General features: G+C 41.3%; 1 protein-coding gene across 4 annotated transcripts in view; it reads right to left on the reverse strand.

The window, feature by feature from the left end:
- Positions 1-382: 382 nt before the first annotated feature.
- Positions 383-19,824, reverse strand: part of Exoc6b (exocyst complex component 6B) — a 579,628-nt gene continuing 560,186 nt past the window's right edge. For 3 of the 4 annotated variants that reach the window (XM_047523340.1, XM_047523341.1, XM_047523338.1), the window contains 3 exons: positions 7,701-7,813; positions 6,624-6,635; positions 383-3,552 (listed from right to left, as the gene is read on the reverse strand). In XM_047523340.1, coding sequence (XP_047379296.1) covers positions 3,426-3,552; positions 6,624-6,635; positions 7,701-7,813 — 252 coding nt within the window. In that variant the 3' untranslated portion in view covers positions 383-3,425. The remainder of the gene's footprint in view (positions 3,553-6,623; positions 6,636-7,700; positions 7,814-19,824) is intronic. The other variant, XM_047523339.1, reaches the window with a different exon arrangement.

The raw sequence follows: 19,824 nt of genomic DNA on the forward strand, positions 1-19,824 counted from the left end.
ACTGAGCCTGGCCACATCATTCTATCTTGACTAGAAGTCTTTTCATGCAGGGTTAGGGTTCAAAATGCATTGGATCCCATGTTGCCTAGCCCAGTACTCCACATATAATAGGCATTTCAAAAGTTACTCCTCTTGATGATGACGATAGTGTTAGTTGTGCAGATGCACAAAGCTAACCCGGTGGTTAGGGATGTTTCCGAGGCCACAACACAGCCCCCTGCCTTGGGCAGCAGGCAGATTTCTCCTCCCCGCCAGGTTCTGCCTGCTCTAGTCCTCAGTCTAGCTGAGTGGCGATGCTCTGTCTGCCATCCGGCATCTGTCATCAACAACAGCTATGCTGTGCAAAGGGATGGAAGAACAAAAAACCCATGAGACAACACCGTGGCTTTTGAAACAGGTATGTAGGATATCTTGTTTAATAGCAGTTAAAAGAGGAAAATGTACAAGAGGAGTAAACATGCTCTTCCCATCGAGGAGCTTTCCCCTAACCATGCGGCCCATCTGCATCAGTAGCTTCACTAGTGAGTTTTAGAGGACAGAGTTCCCTTTAGAGTTAAAAATGGACTTGACAAAAATTTCCCCATAAATGTGTAACTATTTGTGCAAAAAAAAAAAAGAGGCCATTTCCAACACATCAGTGAAAAGTAATTGCAAATGCAAGCAAAAGAAAGGAAGGAAGGGAGGGAGGGAAGAGGCAATTGAAGCAGTCAGGAGAGGAATCCTGGGGGAAGGTGGGCTCAGGTGGGGGAGATTTCCGAAGCAGGCCCCAGGGAGTGTGCTCAGAGGCCTGAGGAGGAAGACCATGGCCAGTGCCAATCCTTCCCTGGGTCTGGAACTTGCTGAGAAAGCACTTGCCAAGTATGCAGAGGAGTTAGGATGACTTTGAGGACAGGGGGACTTTTAGGCTTGATACGCAATGAAATCACTGAAGAACATTTCCTGGAAGCTGTACATTCCCTTTGCCAACAGGGACTCTGCTGTTTCCAATTTCCAAGTCCTGTTTCTCCCCAATCCCAACAGCTTCACCCAGTCTGCTCAGAGAGATTTTCCTATGAATGTTAAAACTAAGTCTAAATTACTATAGAAACCCACTAAGGTTCCAAACCAGACTCTCTTCAGGAACATGGGCCTGGTTTCCCTAGGAACTTGGTCAAAGACTCATAGTGACCCAAAGGCAGAAGGCTTCCAGCCATGAATGTCCCCCCATCCTCTTACTGAGGCCCTCCAGGGGACTTCTACACCTGTAGGCATTTGAGGCCAGATTGGAGAGGCTGAGGGGCATGGGTACACAAGCTTGGCACATGCTCTGGCCTCTCAAGGGTTGGCTCAGCTATTGGCCCAATGACACGAAATTCCCACTTCACCAGTTCAAAAGCCTTGACATTGCTGGTCTCTGTTTTTACCTTCCCTGGCCCACCAAGGGTATATCTCTACATACAGCCCAGAAACAGCATGTTGGTTTTTGTTTTGTTAGAGCAGAATAAAGGCAGACTGACAGGGAAGAGGAGATACGCCAAAGGGTCCATCTGCATTAGTCTTGAACTTGGATAAGCTTTTTCTTTAGCAGAATTTCTGGGTTGAAGGTGCAGACTAGCCCCGTTTTCCTCTAACCTGTTACCCTTTTCCTCTACAGCACGGTTCTTCCAGGGAAGAGGTTTGAGAGCAGACCAGCCATGACGACTCCCTAAGAAGACAAACGCTAACATACTTGAGATTCTCTCCATTCCATTCAAAGTCTCAGCAGTCAAAGCCAAAGAGATCTTGCTGAAAACAGTGTCAGTGAAGGAGGGTATTTTGGCTCCTTCTTAAGCAACAGACTTCGGATTAGTGTAATCATTTCTCGCCTTTTTTAAAAAAGTCCCGAACTTGGAGATGCCATCGTAAGTTTCATTCCCACAGGTCCCTGCCTTCTTTTGGCTTTTCAAGTTTGGGTTGGCATGCCTTTTCCTGACCCTCATCCTAAAACCCTGGGCAGAATGAGTCTCGGCAGACTTCTGCAGGACCCTTTTGTAGCCTGGTCTCCAGCTTTGAGGAGGGCTGCACATCTGTGTGCATATTCTCTTTCACAGGGTTTCAGGGGTGTAATAGGTATGATGAGGGTAGAAGTAGGGAATGAAAAAGGAAGTACTGCCCTCCTCCCAAACAATTTGGTAACTGACAAAGGTAGTGGAAAATTCTGTTTGATGAATCTTCTCCCACTAATCCAAGCTGGAAATGCCTGTGTGGCTTATTGATCATCACTTGGTGATGCAAAATTTTACTCTTACCAGCAGCCATAGGAGCATCTTCCTGAAGTGTCTTAATGTGTAAGTTCCTCTGACTGACCTCATAGCAAAGCCTTGGCACTGGGTCTCAGGAATCCATCTGGGACAATGCACATAGCATCCAACCTAAGCTGGTCCAGGCTCCTGAGTTTGGGGATAGAATTATAGGCAATCTTTTTTCAGATGAGGCCGAAAGGTGGCTTTGGATCTCAGAAGAGGATGGATGTCTTGGCTTGATCAAGAAGAGCTTCCTGTATGGGATATATCTTGGCAACAGACCACAGCTGTGCCAGAGGCAACAAGCCACTAACGATAGTTGGCCCTGACTACTTCATGATGGCAGTGACTCCATCCCTAGAGGCATCGAGTCCAGCTGTGGGTGGCCCCACAGCGCAGAGCTGGTGATATTTCCTTTAAAGAAGGTGGCCAGAAAGTTGTTTTTAAAACATAAATAAGCAATACCAAGAAATTCTCAGCTTTTATCTAAGGGTAAGGTAAAGACTATTTTTAGTGATCAGGGCCTACTCAGCTCTAGCCTACCCCAGAAAAACAAGCAGTCAAAGCCTTGGGTCAGAGCTAGGCTAAACACACTGCCATCCTTGGGGTACTGGAGTGGAGCTGTCCTCTTGCCATATGCCAGGCTTGTTCACCAGCCAATGAAAGTCAGCAGACAGGAGATGATCATCTAGAACCGTGTGCTGGTCTTCAGTGTGGTAAACAATAATGTCTGCCAGGCCTTTTCCTTGTGTCAACAAGGATCAGCCTCATCTATGTGGTGAATGGGGCACCCGAGAATGACTAGGATATACTTAATTCACCTTTCCTCCTGGTGCCAAGCACGCACTCTGTGTCATCCCTGGACCTCAGCTCTAGAGCCAAGCACGAGCAGTGGCTTGTCACGTTGGGACTGGTGATGCCACTTCTCTAGGATAATGCGGACAGTGTAGTGATGACCTCCCTGACTCCCCGCCCAGCCACATCTCATGTACTTGCTTATTCTTGTGCCTCTTTTACTACAGGGCAGGGTTATGTGAATACTGTACAGGGTTAATAAAAAAATACATATGCTCTCTTTGAAGAATGCACAAATGCAGGGCCCACTGGGCTGGATCGAGACTGTGTGGCTGCCACAAACAGCCTGTGTGGACCAAGGTGAGGCCTTCAAGAGTGGTGGCTGCTGATGAGGCCACGCAGCTGCTTGGCCACAGTGTCAATCAACTTCTGCTTGTCTCGTTCATTTTTCCGAAACTGTGCAAACATGTTGTTCTTACGGCTAGTATCCTTCATCCTAAATGGAGAAAAAAAGAGAGAGGGCAAAGTGTTTGAGGAGATACTGGAAGGAGAACTTGTAGGAGGTAGGACACCATGACACATCTTATGTCTTACCCAGAGTGGGAGAATCCAGAACACTGTTAAGAGCCAGCATCGGAGGAGCCAACCTACTTTTTTCTCATTTTATTTCTTTTTAAAATTATTATTATAATTATTAACACATATAAGTTGTAAAAATTAATAGGTTTCATTGTGGCATTTCATATGTGAATATATATCAGGCTTTAATGATATCCCTCTTTTTCTACTCTCCTCTACCCTGATCCCCTTTTTAGACCCTAATAGAGGGGCCAATTTTCTTACCCCTCACACCTAACCCACCAATTCTCTCCCCAGCTGTTTCCGGAGTCTGAGACATGGCTCAGATGGCCAGCAGGCTCTTATGGAACGTCTAGGGTCCATTCAGAACCTCATGAGTCTGCTGGAACCTTAGAGATGTAGATGGAAGATTAAAAACAAAACAAAAACAAAAAAACAATTCTGAAAACTGGTAATTTCAAGAGATAATGAATAACTCTATCTGGTTTCATCTCCCATCCCTAACAAAACTAAGGGCTTGATTGGTGTTTTCTTTTTCTCAGAGTAAGGGCCGAGAAGCAGTAAGGTGGCTTCAAGGGTAAAACAGGTACCAAAGGCTGGGCCACCACCTTCTCACCTGATAAACCCCATCTTTAAGCTCTCTATATCCTCAGACCTCTGGCCTTTGTCACTGCTAAGGCTCCACAAGTAATGTATTCCTAGAGCACAGGTACTAAGCAGCTCTGGCCAATGGTTCTGTCTGATGGCAAGCCCTAACTGGGAAGTATGGGTAAAGAAAGTCTAGACTGAGACTTTCACAGAACCTCAGAGTCTGACCATGCCATTGTGACAGAATCCAGGCACTTGCTATTCCCTACAGAGGGCCCACACCCCTGTCATGTATTGGTGATAGTTCATTCTGGTCCCAGCCTCTACACACCAGAACCACAGCTCACAGCTAGTTCTAGTGTTACAGAATTAAAAAGAGCAGTGAACCATTTCTCCCTGATGGTCCCACCACCATCCTCCAGGGGCTGAGCCAGTTCTCTGACTTCACTGTTCCCTGGGCTGCATGGGGATAGCCTGAAGAGGGAAGGGAGGAAACCTGTCATTGGGGTGTAAATTACACCCTTGGTTTACTTCTGAGGGGCCTTTGGCCCATCCTGGGCTTTTTCCCCTGCACTGTGGGCTGCCCTTTGCAAAAGGTTAGATTAGAGATCTATATGTCAAAAGGACAGAGATCTCACAAGGGCACTTACATATGGTATATGTGACATATACCAGATATATGAGATGTGTGTGTATGTGTGTGTGTATTCATTCCATAAGGGCATTATTATATGTGGCAAGGAGGTTCTGAGAACCGCAGTGGCAGCCAAAACTAATTGAGACTCTTCTCCCTTGTCTAAGCTCAAAGCAGTTCCTTTAGGCTGGAGTTACTCATCAAATGAACTGGGAACCACCACCCACATTCGAGGCCTGTGTTTGGAGGGGAGTAAGGAGAGGGCTTGGGTGAAAAGAAAGCACAAGGTTCTCGACAAGGCTCTATGGTTATCGGATCTGGTTCTTTACACCCTAGGTATAGTTCTGTTTCTGGAACTGGCCTGAATTTAGATTACCCAGAGAAGAATTCCTTTTCTTTGGCTGGGTATGGTATATATAAACAATAATAACCTCAAACAAACTCAACAAAAAATGAAAAACACTTTCTATAGTCACAGGACTTTTAGTTCAACATCTTATGTGATCATGAATTTCATGGCCCCTGAAGCGTTGCAGGCAGCCACAGAGAGGCTCTGGTTATTTACCGGAGAAAATGAAGAAGAGGTCAGTTTCTGAGCCCCGGAGGCGAGGCTTTCGTGGCCTTTAAAGCCTGGAGTTGGAATTAAGCACTGTAAAGATAACATGAGAGACCAGAGGGCTGATGGTGGCTGGCTAGTGTGTACCCAGGAATGTTCCAAACCATAAGTGAGTCCTGCCGCCTCCTCTCCCATTCGGTAAGCCCAGGATCCTGTTCTACTTTAGCTATGAACAGCTCTCAATGACAGGAAGGCCTCTGATTTTTCATGAACATCTTCAGGAGGTATTTGGGTCTTCCTATGTCTCACCTTGTTAAGAAGGGCCAGCCTGGAAAGGAGAGACTGTTAAGCTCGGGTGGCACAGCTGGCCATGAGCAAGCAGGGATGGGGCAGGCAAAGGGGTTGACTTCTATGAGGCTGGAAGATGTGGATTTTAGTAATCTTGGTGGCCTCTGCCTGTTATGTTTGGAAGGAAGCTTTGAAACCCTGCTGATTGCTCGGGCTAAGAACAAAGCTTCGTCACTGTCATGGCCTCCAGAATGCGAGAGAAGGGTATTTAAGCCTACTTTTGATCCATGGAAGTAGATGAGCCAGTACTTTCTGGATCTAGAGAGTCTCAGAAACAGAGGAATACAGGATTCCTGAGAGAAGTAACTGACGGAAGGGAATATCAGTCTGCCTGGACACATAATGGATATGACAATGTCAGAACAAACTCAGAGGTCAAAATCTTTCCCCATTTTATCTGGGCAGTGAGGACTCTGGGATTAGGCCTCTTCTCTGATGAAAATCTTCTATGGGACACATAGGCTCCAGATCTTCAAGGCATGGGCCTCCACACCAGGAGGCAGGGGAGACTGCGGCAGCTCTCTTCTGCCAGCAGCTCTCTTCTGCTAAATTTCAGGCCCCGAACTAGCAAAAACTGAGTGTGCCAGGGAGGTGAGGGAACAATCCTTTAGCTATACTAATGGGGAGAAATCCCTGCCACCACTCCCAGCCCCAAAGGAATTAGTAAGCCAAGGGTCACTTAAGGATCAAGGACAGAGGAGGCATCCAGCCAATTGGCACCAGGCTGGTTTAGTAGATTAGTATGTCAGGGTGGGGACAACTCACAGGGTAGGGATTTTAGTGTAGTCATTAGTGTCAATGAGAAAACCATAAGGACTTGCCTCAAAGTGATGGAAAAGGCCCAAGTGAATAATATACTTACTCTCTAGATATCCTAGGGAGGAAGGTCATTGGGAGAGAGAACCATGGGAAACAAAGTTAAAATGGAAACATCAGTCCCTGACATGGTGTCAGACTCTTGGCTCCAAAAACAGCCCTACATCCTGCTCTTGCTTACCCTCCATCTTTCCCCTTCTTGCCCTCTATCATAATACACAGTAAGATCCACCTAAACTTCTTCAGCCTAAGGCTTTATTCTGACCTCCTAGATTCTGGGCCTTCCTTTGCTGGGATCTGAGTCAGGCTTGACTAGCCATCTATGTAGACTTTTTACACTGCCTAGATGCAGGGCACTCTTCTGACTAGTCATTCCAGTTGCAAAAGAAAGCTGTCCTTTTACATCTGACTTGTCAGCTCTCAACCAGGTTAGCAAAAACCAGAGCCAGGCTGCAATGCACAGAAGAGCCCAGCTTCTTGGTGACGTACTGGTTAGCCCTGAGATGTTTTGGAGTTGGCTAACCCAATTCCAAAGGTAGTACCTGTGCTTCAGGGAGGCTACAGCTGTGTGGAACAGCAACCTGTGCCGGCAAGAAACTGCCTAACGGAAGAATTAGGCATCTTTTCAGACACAGATTTCTTGGGACAGTTAGCACAATAAAGCTTCATCTGGCAGCAGGCAGGAGTTGGGGACAGATGAAGGTGTCAATAATTCCCAGGGCTTCTCTGTTAGGAACCAGAGAAGTCACTTGTTCTATGGGGCTCTCCATCCATTTTATACCCAGACTAGGGCCAGACTCACTTTGTTCACCAGGCTGATCAGAGTCCCAGACTAAGCCATCTCTTCTCTAGCTAATAATACTTTGCCCCACTAGGCTATAAGGTATTATCAGAGTCTGATTCTGACCTGTACTTGGCCTTACTTGTTAGGGTTCAACAATTAAGATGCTACAAGAGGAAGATTAGCCTGACAAATACAATGATTGAGACAGTTGATAGCATCTATGGTAACTTCAAGAATAGGGATGTCTTTTAAGGTATTGGCAACAGGTAAATTACCTTCTATACCAACCCCTGCCCCAGTACCCCACCCCCAGCACAGACCACTGGGCTGGGTACTCACTTCTCAAGCAGGGTCAGAGCTGTGACTGGGTTTACCCGGAGGTATTTGCAGTTGGGCTGACCATAGTCAGCAAGGTACGTTGACCAATCCCACTGGATGAAGAGATCCAAAAGCTGTAAAATATTCAAATCCACACACCAGGGATTAATCAAACAGACAAGACAAATCAGGATTCCAGAAATCCCAACATCCTGTACTACAAGCTAACAGGTTTGAAAATAAAATTATAGCAAGAGAAAGAATGGTAGACCATAGTGCAACTAAGAACATAAATGAGTTAGCATTAGAACATGGTAATCTCTGCCACCTGCACAGTAACTGTGCTAAAGCCACATGCCAGCAGTTAGCTCTCAGAGGCAGGCCTGTGAAGAAACTACCACTGGACTGGCATGAAACACCAGATTCACAATAATCACTCAGGTGTTCATTTACTGAGCACTTACCAAATGCCTTCCATGCCCCAAGCACCATTCTAGGAGCTCAGTATTCGACGATGAACAAATAAAAGTGAATGTAGTTCACTGTCGAAGTATAATTTTCAACTTCAGCTAATTTAATATTGATACTATTCATATTATAATTGTGTAAATTGACCCAATAACCTTTACAGCCTTCTCATTGTTGCTGTTCTATTGCATGATGTGGTTTAATTGCAGGTATTACATTTAGTTAGCTGTCAAATCTCTCTGTTTTTTTGCAGTACTGGAGATTGAACTCGGGGGGTAATCCACTACTGAGCTATACCCCCAGCCATTTTCATTTTATTTTGAGACAGGGTTTCACAAAGGATGGCCTTGAACTTGTGATCCTCTTGCTTCAGCCTCATGAGTAGCCAAGGTTTTAGGCATAAGCTACTGCAACACATGGAGAGTTGCCACGTCTCTTTAGTCTCTTTTAATCAGGAATATTTCCACAGTTCTTCTTTTTCTTATAAGATATTGACATTTTTTAGGAATATAGTCTCTCTTACCCCCATTTCCTCCTTCTGTTTCGTTTTTTTCTGATTCAAGATATGCATTCCTGGCCAGAATATTACATAAGTGGATATCACATCTGGAGGCATACAATGTTCATTTGTCCCTCATTGATAGTAATTTTGATCACCTGGTCAAGATGATGTCTGATTTCTTCACTGTCTAGTTATCATGTTTTCCTTTTCAACTAGTAAGCAATGGGGAAGAAGACTATTTAAGATCATGCAAATATACTGCTCCATATTAAAATTTCCCTGTATGTTTACCAGGTGACGAGGATTCCTTCCTGATTCAGTCTTTTCCATGTTGGCAACAAACTTAAGACATTCCAACACCATCTTCCTCTCCACATCTATCAGCTGTCACCTGGTCTACTATAAGAAAGTGCTCTTCATTCTTCCCTTTAATGTATTTATCAACTTATATTGGTATGGACTCATGGGCTCCTATTTTTTTCAATGGCTTAAATTCTCTATTATGCCTATTGTTTTCACACTCAAATTGTCTCAGATTAGGCAAATGGGAGTTCCACTGGGGCATGTGTTCCTCTGAATGTCCCCATGATTTTTGAAGCACATATAGGTATAAGAAAGACTTGAAGGCTCATCTTGCATCTATCTTGCCCCTGCTCTGCCATCAGTCATTTCTCTGAGAAGATTCTTTTAGAAGGAATGTTACTAGAGATCAAGATTTGGGTGCCAGGTATGGTCGTTGCTACTGGGGTGTTTGTTCACTGTTATTGGGAGACAATCTGTGAGGAGCTAAGCCCTTTCAGCAGACAGAGTTAGAAATAATATGCATGAAAACACACAGAGATACACACAGACACACACATTTTAGAAGTCATGAATCCACACCAGTACCTCCAGTTCTAACCCATCCTCACAGGGTTCTATTTGCCTTCCCTGTGAGAGCTCTGGGACTCAGCATCATCATCTCATTTGCTCAAATTTATAATACATCTAAAACAGTTTCATGTTTGTATATACCACTAAAAAATAAAACAAAAACAATGCTACTACGAAACGGTCTCAAGATTTGTTCATAATTCTCCTTCCCAAGTGAAGACTAAGTGTGTATCATCAAATACTGTGTTTATAAATCTACTTGGATTAGTTTTTTCCTGCCCCCTCTTCAGTGTAGTTATGGTATTCATCAACATACAACTGGGTTCCTTTTGTTAAAATTTGCTCTTAGTTTTAGGTTCCAACCCATTCTTGTTAATTGTTTAAATGTGTGGGACATTAACACGCTTACAAAAGTCAAAACTATACAAAAAGGTTAACTCCAAGAAGTATCACTCCTTCCCAATTTCGCCTATGCCATACAGGTAACCAATTTCATTATTTTTAGGTCTGTTAATCCTATATTCTTACTTGTAAAGATAAAGCAGATACCTGCATGCTTTCTCATCTCCCTTATTTTTTCTTTTACAAAAAAGTAACTTACTATGCACAAACTATCTATATGTACTTCAAAGCATTTTATTTCTCGAAATGATAACTATGTAGTGGATGGAGAAGAAAGAAGAGGGTCAGAGGTGGGAGACAAAACTTAAGATGACTATTCCTCAAACTTTGTTATTGAGCCTCACTTTCATAATGTTTACCGGATCTCATATTACATGTGTTAATATTTATTTAATATTTTTTCTTTGTATTGACTCATTTTAATGATAATAAAAATTTAAAAGAACACTTTGTAATCCAACATAAATGGGAAGCCACATTATTTGCCATTAACGATAACGCAAACACTAGCACCATGATGAGACATTCTCCTTGTCATCAGAAAGATTAAAAGGGAAAACTTTTTCAAGTGATTTAGTATCTGATCAAGATACCTATTTGAGTATCACTTTTATGGCCTTCTGTACCTCCAATATTCCATCCAATCTATGTTCTAGGATTAGTTTCTGACTTCAACCGAGTGATGACAATGTGCATGGAACAGAGTTAAGTGGCTTATGTGTACAAAGAAGCACTTAGTACAGAAGTTTTGGCAAAGCATGAGTTTCAACAGAGAGAATCAGTGTACACTTGCTTGGGTCCTGTGTCCTGGCTGGCCAGGATGTTTCATAACTAAGTATATGGTTTGAGCTGGTGAGGTCTGATGAGCCTACATGGACAAGGCAACTTGCTAACACAACCACAAAGATAGTTCATAAAGGCAAAACAAACTAGTCCCTCATATTCTCATTCTTATCAAGACCAGGTTTCCTCATTATTATTAGGTTTCCTCAAACTTGACTTCCAATGAGTTTTTCTTACCTGTTTGTGAGAAATTTGCTAAAATTCTTGATTCTGCACATGATGATTTCTGATAGAATTTACAGAGTCATGATCTGGGCCTGCTATTGTCTAAGCTCAGAGTTGCTTAAAAAATTGCAAGTGAAATGATCTCTTCTAGCATTTTCTCTTATTACAGAATTTGAAACACAAATAATAAAACATATTTGCTTGTGTTTTAGTCAGCTTTTTCACTGTTGTGACTAAAATACCTGACAAGAACAATTTTAGAGGAGGAAAAGTTTATTTGGGGGCTCACAGTTTCAGAGGTCTCAGTCCATAGACTGCTGACTCCATTCCTCAGGGTTCAAGTGAGACAGAACAACACAGCAGAAGAGTGTGGTAGAGGGAAGTGGATCACATGATGATCAGAAAGCAAGAGAGATCCCACTCACCAGATATGAAGTATGTACTCCAAAAACATACCTCCAATGACCCACCTCTTCAAACCACACCCTACCTGCCTTCAGCTACCTCTCAGTTAATCCCCATCAGGGGATTAATTAACTGAGTGGATTAAGGCTTTCATAGCCCAATCATTTCATCTCTGAATGTTCTTGCCTTGCTTCATACATGAACTTTTGGGGGACACCTCATATCTAAACCTTAACAGTTTGTCTCAGATTTTCTTAAAAAATGATGTAAAACCATTGAGTTAAACAAACATTTTAAAAGCATCGAATACGTGCAAAGAACTGGGCTAGGCATTTCAAGTAATAATAAAATAAAAGGTCTTCCATTACACTGGAGAAAAAAGAAAAACATGAATGAACTGTAATCTAAGCTAAATTAGTTAAGTGCTATTAAGTGACATACTGATTGTTTCTCTTTCTAAACCATCAATTGAAAATTTAACAAAATTTTCCATTTGTAACAAATTTAAACAATAAAAATTGTCATAAAATGCGCACACATACACACACACACACACACACACACACACACTGGGTATACCTTAAACTTATTCTTGTTGTCGGTTTCAAAGATGATGGGAATCATCTCAGCAATCTCAATATTTATGCTTACATTTTTGTCATAGACATCAAAATGAAAAATTTACCCTTATCTTTTTAATATCAGTAGCATATTTTGTTTTCTTAAAAGCCTTTTATATTAAAATAATTTTAGACTTACATAAAAGTTCCAAAAATTGGTCACACATTTCCTCTATACTCATTACCCAGCTTTAATGTTCATGTCTTACATCAACATATACAACTGTCAGACCAGGAAACTGACATTCATTTACAATACTATCAACTAAACTAAAATTTTATTTCTAATTTCACTGGATTTTCCACTGGTGTTCTTTTTCTGTTCCAGAATCCAACTGATTATTCCACATTTCATTTGGTCATTGTCCATAGTCTCTTACAATCTTCACTCTTATCTTTCAAGAACTTGATGCTTATTAAGAGTTTATATTTGATCATTTATTTTGTAAAATTCCCCTAGTTTGGATTTGTGCAATAGTTTCCTTGTTATGGATACAATTTGGGACTTATTGACAAGTGTGATTAAGAAAGGGACATGAGTGCAGGGCTTGCCACTTGTTCAGGGGAACATGACTGGGGATATAGTTGATCCCACAGTCATCAGGAATGAGCTTCTTCTCAGCCATCAAGTCCTCAAATTCATCAATACTAAACTAGATAAAGTCCCACTTCTTTGAGCTGTGGATCTTCTGGTGACCAAGGAACTTGAACTTGGTCCTGCATAGGGCCTCAACCCCATGTTCCTTGTTCTGTAACTTGGTGTGGATGGACATGATATTTTGGCCAATGTGAACCCTGGCTACTGTGCCATGGGATTTCCCAAAGGCACCCTGCATACCTGTCTGGAGCCTAGACTGGGGATATCACAAGATCAGAAATATGAACATCCCCTGGAAAGTGCTATCTCCAAGGTTTGTGAAGTATTTTTCTCATGGTTGAATTAAGGCAAAAATTCTCAACCAGAGAGAGATTTTGCCTCCCATGGGACATCCTGAATATCTGGAGACATTTCTGGTTGTCACAGGACTCGGGTGGTGATTGATGGTGGTACTGGCATTCAGTTTGCAGAGGTCAGGGATTCTGTAAAACATTTTGCAATGCAGGGGACAACGCTCAGAACAAATAATTATTTGACCAAAAACATCAATAGTGAGAGACCCTGGATTGAGGTTATGTAATTTTTTTTTTTGCAAAAATACCACAGAAGTGATATTATTCTATGTTTAATGCATCAACTCAGGGAATACATGATGTTCATGTATCTTGTTACTGGTGATATTAATCATGATAACTTGGTTCAGGTGGTAGCTGATGGGTTTCCCCATGGTAAAGTAACTATTTTCCCCTTTGTAATCAATACATTCCTTGGGGGAGATGCTGTTTGAGATATGCAAAATCCTGTTTCTCCTCAAATTTTTGCCCACAATTTTAACACCTGTCAGTGGATCCTGCCTGCAACATTAATTACTGTGGTGTTTGACCATGGTATTTTCTATCTTCCTTACTTCTTCTGTAGTTATTATTTCAAATGCTAAAGCACTGCTCCTTCTCCTCCACTTATTTGTTTATCCATCCATCAATGTTTATCAGTATAACCTGGATATTTATTTTATTTTGTGGATTATAGTTTAACACAATTATTATTTGCTGTTCAAGTTGTTCCCATTTTGGCCATTAGGAACTTCTTAAGATTGGGTCTTCCTTCTATTTTTGACCTGTCTCTATCCTTTTCTGAATACTTACTTCCTTTCTGGTACTACAAGATGTTCTAAGCTCATCATGCACCTTTCCCTGCCCCAGACTTGGAATCAATCACTTCTCCAAGACACCCTGGTTCTTTCCATTGAAGAATGGTATTTAGAAACTAAGATCTTAACATTTCTCATGCTCATTTACTAGGATAATTTGTATCTAGGCTATCTCAACAGACAGATCTAAGGAAAATACATATATACACTAACTTGTGCACACATCTATATTAATTTTTGGAAGTGTGTGTGTGTGTGTGTGTGTGTGTGTGTGTGTGTGCATGTGTGTGTGTGTGTATGTATAAATTATGAGTTCCTATCAATGTCTCCAATTCAAATCCAGCACTACAGGGTTCATTCTAGTCTTTTCCCTCTCTGACCAAACCTGGTTACCTCTCTGAGAAACCTGGTTGTCATCTAAAATGCAGTTGCCTTCTTTATTTAGTTCTAGTTTAAAGCGGCTTCAGAGTTTCTAACCCAGACCCCTGTGGGAAACACAATGATTAACTAGAATCCAGTATTAGTACATGGTTCTTTTTGTTTTTGTCCTTATAGTTTCCAGTCAAAATACTGGTTTTGAATGTTACCTTGGTGAGTTCTTTACTTCCTTACCCTTCCATATGATTAGACTATTCTTTGTAATTATTTATTCTTTGTAATTTAGATAGGTTCTTTTTTTAATGCTTCTGTTCCATTTTGGATTCCCCTACATCCTGCTAATTTTAATTATTTATTTGGGGGTATGTGAAACAATACTACAGTTCTAAGAGTCAAAGCTCTATAAAAAAGTATCCTCATCCAACTAACCTGTTCCTCTTCTCCTTACTTCTTTCTACATTTCCCCACTCATCCCTTGCAGGTAACCAGTCTAATTTGTCATTTATTCTTCTTTTATTTCTTTCACACAAATGAGTACACACCTGTGGGGAAAAATTTTATTTTGTATCTTTCTTTCCGTCTCACTTGAAGGTTAGCATACTATAGCTACTCATTTGCACTTTATTTTTTCATGTAATGGTGCATCCTATCACTCACTCCCTAGAAGCTCATTCTTCACTAATGATCATTTTCTTGATTTATTCAAACAAATTTTTTTTTAAACTAGATAAGAAGTCATTTTTAAGAAACAGATCAGACAAAACATTTTGGGGCATTTCATTGTTAAACTGATGGAACAAGAGTGTTGATATTTATAGAAAAGGACACACTTATTAAATGTTAGGGTTAGCAAACTCAAGTCATCAATATGTTTTGATCTCAAACACAGAATCATTTGCTTAAGGTATTTATAAGAACAGGGGAACTGAACTACTATAGTAGTTTACAAGCAACACAGGTTAATTCAAGTTGTAAACTAGTTGATCACTGGTTATTATAGAAGAAAGTATATGGTGAGAAAGCATATGAAATCTTTTCAAAGCTTTGAGCTGGGTTATGCTAAGCTGGACATTTTGAGCTGGGTTATGCTAAGCTGGCTACTGTGATTGAATGCCTTTTCTTTGCCTCCTATGTGACTTTTATCTATGTGACTTGTAACTACAGTTTTGGCAAAGTTCTAAAGTTTCCTCTGTTAAGCTTCTTTGTTACTTCAGAACATTCCCATGACTTAATAGGACTCAAATTATTGTTCTTATTTCATGGTGGTAGGGGTAGGAGGAGTGCGGAGGATCAAGACCAAGTAAGGAAGAGCAACTGGCTGACAATCACAAGGTAGACAAGTGGTAGAGATGGCTGTTGGCTCATTCTCCCCAAGATGCCAATCCTGTTTGTTTTTAAAAATTCTCATTGATTCTGTCTCTGGTACTCATTTGAGGTTAGGCCAAACTTCTGAGAGACTTTCTGTTTTGCAATGGTAGCTGAGAAAGACTAGAAAAATCTAAATGAGTCAAAGTCAAAACTAGTTCAAGGTCACACAACAATTTAACTGGACAGAGAAGAGATAGCACTATAATAATAGAACAAATGCGAAGTTCTAGGAAAGACTTTCAGGATAAGATATTATTAAGATATTTAGGATTCTCTTGATCTTTGTTACTGCCTACTGATATACTAACATTTCCAGCAGAAAATATAGAAATAATTGAGATAGACGAGTTGCTCATGGATAAGGGAGTAGAAAGAAATATTTAAGTAGAAATGATAGGCTAATATTCAAGGAAACTCTTCCAAGGGTGCACTTGTAGTCTCTTGAGTTGAAAGGTTTACCCAAAGAACTCAGAAAGAAAAGATGCAGACTCTGGAGGAAGTTGCCCAGCTCACTCCCACTACTAGACTACTGGTAGTGATTACACCAATTTATATCAAGTCTGACCAGGGTTGAAGAGAGTTCCTGAAATCTGAACCTCACCTGCCACGTAGATTGGGAGCTACCAAGGATTATGTTTTCTCCTTATGATTCTTCCACAGTATGAACCAGTAGAGAGCTAGATTTCCAAACAATAGTCACTGTACATGTAAAATGGAATTTTAAAATAGGTGAACTAACATTTTGTAGCAACAATATTGGCTAAATTATGGACTGGACTCATAATTTGTGTTCATCACAGCAAACTTCTCAACTGGACCAAAACTAGGATCCTCCTGAATATTACTAGAGGGAAAGTTGCTTGAGGAAGAAGGAAACATCAAACAGGAGAGATGATCTCTATGACAGGTGACAGGTAACCCCATCCTGGATGTCTGATTTCAAGGTTTCCAGGAATGATACGAAGGGGTAGTGAATAAGAACCCAGCTGGTGTTTGGTCCTGTCTGGGCCAGCTCCAGTGGATAGCATGGGGCCTACCTCATGTTAGGGAAAGTGTTTTCTTTCCAGAATGCCTGCAAAGATTCCATGGCGAGCAAAGGATCACAGGAGCTAAGGTAGGCACAGATAGAAACAGATACAAAGGCACACTGACAACAGCCACACCCCGCTTCCCTAAGGGTGATTTTCTTTACATGTTGTCTCTTGAACAGGCACACTGAGTCCTGTAGAGGACTGTGCTCCCAAAGTAGGTGTGTCCTTGAAGTAAACATGATGCTGGAAAACCTGAATTTGCACTTCTGAATTTGCACATTCAGAAGAATTCTTCATGCTGAACAGGATTGACTACAAAATGATTTCAAATAACATGTTTCTCCGGGATACTTACCACATAATCCAACAAAAATTCTAAATATGCTACAACCCAAGTTTCTGTGGTCCATCCCCTGCCTTTGACAGGATGAAACTAATCATATCATTATAAAGTATTTTTCATAATCTATGATCTACAGGTGCCTTTTAGGAGACAGGTGCCTTTTTTGAGTACAGCAAAAAGAGCCACAGGCTGAGGGTTCCCTGACTAACATTGTGACCCCAGGTATGCCAACAAATCTGTTTTTCTGGTTCAGATATAGAATCCTAACGGCTTCTATCAGCAGCTGAGAGCAGAATAAGAAAACAATTGCAGAAAGCCCAAGAATTGACTGATGACCCATTTGGGTTTACTGCCCAAGATTTTCCCCAAACTGGCATCCTTGGGCAAGTCCACTCTGATTCAAAGAAGAGCATTTGCTTGCCTCCTGCATATCCTCAGAAGTGCTTTCTGACACACAAATCTGGGCAAATACTGGAAACACTGGACTTCAACAAACAAACTGAATACCTAGAGTGTATCAGGTACTTAGGCAATGTACAAGAAAAGATGACAAAACAGTATCTCCAGTCCTGAGGAACTCAGGTAAATAAACAGTTACAGAGTGATGTGAACACTCAAAGATATTCTAATAGGCACAAAGAAAGGTTAAAAAAAAAAAAAAAAAAAAAGGGCAAAGGGCATCTTTAGTTTGAACCAGGTAAGTAGGGTGTGGGGTGTCAGGCAAGGAATGTGACAGAGCTGGGTCATTTGGAATAACTAGGACAAATGAAGCAAGTGATAAATAACCTCCTATGCTATGTTAAAGAGACTGAATTTAGCCTGGGGGTTTCTCTACTTGTTTTCATGGAGACTGCTATCTGTTTTTTTCTAGATTGGGGGATGGAAAACTACAACAAATCACTGACTGTTTTGTAAATAAAGTTTTATTGGAACTCAGCCATGTTCATTGGTTTATATATTACCTGTGATTGCTTTTGTGCTACAGCAGCTAAGTTGTTGTGGCAGACACCACATGACATGGAACGCCTAAATTATTCACTATCTGATCTTTTATAGAATAAGTTCAACTCTAGATCTCAGGCAGAGAGAGCAGTGTTCCCTGACATTTTCTGAGATGTGTGATGTCTAATATCTATTAAATTGAACAAGGCAATGAAAGAAAATGGCTCTAAGGAGATCCTTCTAATTGTAATGAGATGGCAAAAACTTCATTATCTTAACAACTAGAATCAGAGTTTTTTTAAGGAGAACATATTTGGGAAAACTTTTTACTTGGGTGAAACCCACTAAGTGTGAAGACATCTAGAAGAAAAGAGGGAGGAATCTTTTATGCTGGGTCTTGAGAGGCAGAATGTGACAGGAGATTTAACTAATAGGTGTGAGAGGGTTAAGAAGGAAATCCCTAGTGAAATTGAGGCTCCAAAAAACTTTGGAGAACTGAGATATCTAATAGTAGCTTTTTCAAAGCTGTTGCCAGCAGTATGTGATATAATCTCCTCTACAAACTCACCCCTTTGATCCCAATCTTTAGACAAATCTCCACTGCTCCCCATTACTTGGGTGAAGGATTCTTCTGTGCCTATGTGTTTGTGTTTGTATAACTCAAAGAAGCAACTGAGTTTCACACTTAGGAAGCTGCAAAACTAAACTGTACAAGTGGCAGCCCAGAGGCAAGAAGACTGGAGGAATCTAGGGATTCACAGAAACCTGGAGGAGGTCATTGGATTTTCCATAGGTGATAGAACTGGGGTGGGGAGAGGTCCCAACCTTCTGTGGATCTCTGTAGGTTGAAGAGGTGTGACTTACACCTGAGCTTTGCAACAGTGGCCGTTCAGTCAACTGGTTCCTGGGACTCCCAGGTAGGTCTGACCTTCTCCTGTTTTTTTGGGCAGTGAGGGCAAGCAAAGAAGTAAGAGAAGGGGCAATGGCAGGGCATGGCTCCCTGCTTTCCCCACAGCTCAGTTCCAGTAGATGGAGGCTTCATTAAGCTCTATATCAGTGATCAACTGCATAGCAACCTTGTCCTCTGAAAGGAAGCATTACCCTGAGAAAGATTTATTTGCCTCATAAATGTGGGTTTCTGTCTGAACTTCTCATCTCTAAGACTATCTGGGTAAAGAGAAAAGGAAAGATAGGCAGGCTTCAGGGTCTCCCATTGTCACCAGCTTCCTAGGGGAAGACCATCAAATGAAAAGGTTAACACCAAACATTCCTTCAAGTGAGACTGTCCTATACAGCCATTTCTTGCTGATCACAGAGCATCTATCCTCCTGCAGGGGGCAGAAGGAAAGCCTATTGCCACACCGGGTGATAATAACCTACCACACAGGCATATGAACTCAAGTGGAGGATGGGAGGCCTCTGTGATGAGCTGCCTTGTCCCTTGTTGGGGTGGGGGATGCAGGTAGGCGTGAGTTCTGTATGCAACTGCTGGGGGATGGAAGGAGAGGAAGCTAGGAGCCATGGGCTAGGTTTTTTATTGTTCTTCTGGTGTGGTTTTTTGTTTTGTTTTGTTTTTTGTATACTGTGACTTGTTAAATATTCCTAGGTGAGTGGATTAGGGAATATATTATTGAGTTGTTAATTAAACTAGTTCCCATCTCTTGGCCAAAATGATTAAGTGGTTTAAAACATCATTACAAAGAGACCATGGATTATAGATAACATAACAATGTAAGTATAAGCAAGCATAAAGAAAAGGGCAGAACTCAAAAATCTCCTAATTGTAGCACAAATGCTTTATCATTTACATCAGAAAGGAAAAGTAGGGACAAGCTAATCAGATTTGACAAGTCGGTTGGCCAAATTAGAAATTATAAGAAAAGCTATTTGAAATGTGATTTTTATTCACTATTATAATGAACTTTTCTTAGCCTAAGTCCATACTGTACCTTGAAATATTAACAATATTAGTAGGTACACATACATATATGTGCATATACACACAAGCAGACTTTCAAAGGCAGTGATAATGTTCCATATCTTAAGCTGCAGTTAGG

The sequence above is a fragment of the Sciurus carolinensis genome, chromosome 13 (assembly GCF_902686445.1).
Source record: "Sciurus carolinensis chromosome 13, mSciCar1.2, whole genome shotgun sequence".
In the NCBI taxonomy this organism is placed as follows: Eukaryota; Metazoa; Chordata; class Mammalia; order Rodentia; family Sciuridae; genus Sciurus; species Sciurus carolinensis.